Below are 2,813 nucleotides of genomic sequence, written 5' to 3' on the forward strand. Positions count from 1 at the left end.
CTTCTTGCAACACAGTCGTGAATTATCTTACCTTTTTGTGTGTTTTGGGTTTACACAATGCTGAATCAGAGTCTTCCTCGTTGGTTTGGACTGCATTAATAATCACAGGTGTGGTAAAATTAAGCTTTTTCAGTATCATTTCAACATTTATATCTTTGTATTTCTACAAATTAATTTCTTGCTCTCCTGACCTGTTTTTCTACACTTCGTGCAGATGCAGCAGATCACGACTGAAACTGCAATCAACAGAGATCCAGCCGCAGCAGAAACTGATATGTAAAATAACGGTAGGCCCTGATCTGTAATGGACAAATGAGCTCTTGGTGTGAATTTGTTTGCCTGCTCTACAACAAACACTATGAAACATCAGCCCTATATAATCTATATATCACTCACAGTTTACGTACCTAGTGATGTACCTGAGTGAATTTGACAGAGTTCACTGATGTCCAGATGTGTGGTCTGGTTGCTGATGGGATTGTTGATCACACAGCTGTAGGTGTTTTTATCCTGATATTCCACCTCCAGAGGTAGAGAGAGACTGATGCTGAGATCAGACACACTGATGCTGGACAATAAACTGTTTCCTTTGTACCAGGAGAGAGTCACATCACTCACATTCACCACCGAGCACACCAATGAACAATTCTGCTGTGAAGATGATGAAAGATTTTGTGAAAAATCTTTGGAAATGGTAGGAAATGGCAGATGAGCTGAAAAATATAAGAGAATAAAAAGAAACATGGACAATAATGAACAACAATCTTTGTTGTAGTGTGTTTAGTGTTTTTGTCATATCAATTCTGTCAATATATTTCAAAAATAGCAAAATACTGTCATAAAACCACAGCCATAAAGTGACTCTTAAATTATTTGTACAGCTTTACAGCTCAAATAATGCAAAAGTTTTAAAACTACAATTAATGTAAATATTTTTATAAAGTTTAAGTTCTCCAAAAGTTTGTCTTGTTCGCATCAACTGTAAGTGCCTCACCGCAACCTCTGAACAAGATACAAGTTTTTTGTTTGTTTGTTTTTTTTTTTTTTTTTTTTTAATGTATTGAACCTGGAATATTCCAAAACAAGAATATTTTTATATAAAGGACAAGAGAAATGACATTCTTACTCACCATAGACAGAAACACTAAATGTTTTTGATGACAGTTCAGCTGCAATTATCTTTACTTTATAGAGTCCAGCATGTTCAGTTGTGATGTTTGTGATGGTCAGAGATCCAGTTTGATTGCCCAACTTCAGTCTGTCTCTGAATCTCTCATCATTACTTGTGAAGAAGATTCCAGAGGCTTTGTTTATTTGAGCTATCAGAGAGTTTTCAGCTCCAAAGTTCCATAATGTTTCATCATCATCTTGTATTTCTGTAACATCCGTGTGTAGAGTAACAGAATCTCCCTCCATCACTGACTGTGTTTTATTAGTCTTGGCAGCGATCACACCTGCAGAAAACAAACAAGAACAGATTGTTGTCAGTTTGTACAGTTTGTAATATTAAAACAAAAGTTGACATGTAGGAGTAATTTGTCTTTAATGCTCTTTGAAAGTGATATCTTGTAAAGCAAAATATGTGATATGGCATGTAAAGTTAATTAACGCTGAGTGAAACTACAAATTAAATTACATTTTAATAGTTTCATACATTTGGGTTTGGGTCATTAAACAGGCTGAAAAGAGACCTGAAAAAACAGTAGATCTTACAGCAGTATCTCAGTTTATATGGGAAAAACAGCAAATTCAAATCATTTCTTCTGAACCATTGCAGTGGCTATATTACTCTGAAATAGGAAGAAATTATGCTGTAAGAATGTTTTTATAACTTACCAGTCGAATGCAACCAGCACAAACAGAACAAAACAAGCGCATGAAACATTTTCTTTAACAGTTTGTTGTCTGATCTAAGAGCTACTAACACTCAAACTGTTTCTCTGGTGTGTGAGTCCTCCTCCGACAGAGTTTGATCCTCCCAGTACACACACACACACACACACACACACACACACACACTGCGTGTAAGGTAATCAATTAATCACTGTGCAGTTATATATAATATAGGCCAAAACTTTTCTTAAGGTAGCTTTAACTGTTAATGGTGGGGAACATTTTATCAAAAAAAAAAAAAAAAAACATTTTTATCATTTATTATCAGTTAAATATGTACAAGATTGCAAAAAGTTTGTTTCATTTTTTTTAGAGTAGTCAAGCTGAATTTAATGATGAAATAAATTGTTTAAGATGGTTTTGTTGAATCAGTTTTGCATCGCCAGTCTGAAACTTGCAGCTCATTTTCTGAGTCAAACTGAAACCTGCTGTGGTTGGTTTTCTTTGGTTTGATCTGTTGGGTGGACAAACAGTTTGTGCATGAGAATGGCCATTTGTTTGATGTGTGTTTGAGTTTGTAGGTGAAAAGTGTCTTTCTGTCCTGCTGTTATGAGCACATAGTTGATACACTCATAGAACAGCTTTGCAGTGTAAAAAAAGCAAAATTAAAAATAAATAAATAAAAAATAAATAAAGGTCAAGTTGGAGTCACATGAGAGATTTTAAACTGGATTCAAGAATCATTGAAGCCTTGCATGCTCTGCCTTTTAGCTTTTCAGTGTGACTGAAATGACCTCCAGAAACAAAAAAACAAAAAAAAATGTGTATAAAAATATTTGTGATTAGAATTAGAAATAGCAAAGACATGTAACTGTGAAAATGGCAACTTTGGAACAGTGAGGGAAGAAGACATCTTTACTATATTCAAAATCATGTTGGTGGTAATAGACGGAATTTGGGGAACAGAAGAGAAGATACAG

General features: G+C 34.6%; 1 protein-coding gene across 1 annotated transcript; it reads right to left on the reverse strand.

The window, feature by feature from the left end:
- Positions 1-31: 31 nt before the first annotated feature.
- LOC127160421 (SLAM family member 9) lies at positions 32-1,893 on the reverse strand (the record flags this gene model as incomplete). Its single annotated transcript, XM_051103059.1, has 5 exons — positions 1,837-1,893; positions 1,131-1,454; positions 420-713; positions 192-299; positions 32-90 (listed from the first exon to the last, which is right to left on the reverse strand). Coding segments are annotated over exons 1-5 (834 nt in total), but the record flags the coding sequence as incomplete, so codon positions are not given.
- Positions 1,894-2,813: the final 920 nt, after the last annotated feature.

The sequence above is a fragment of the Labeo rohita genome, unplaced genomic scaffold (genome assembly GCF_022985175.1).
Source record: "Labeo rohita strain BAU-BD-2019 unplaced genomic scaffold, IGBB_LRoh.1.0 scaffold_347, whole genome shotgun sequence".
NCBI lineage: Eukaryota > Metazoa > Chordata > Actinopteri > Cypriniformes > Cyprinidae > Labeo > Labeo rohita.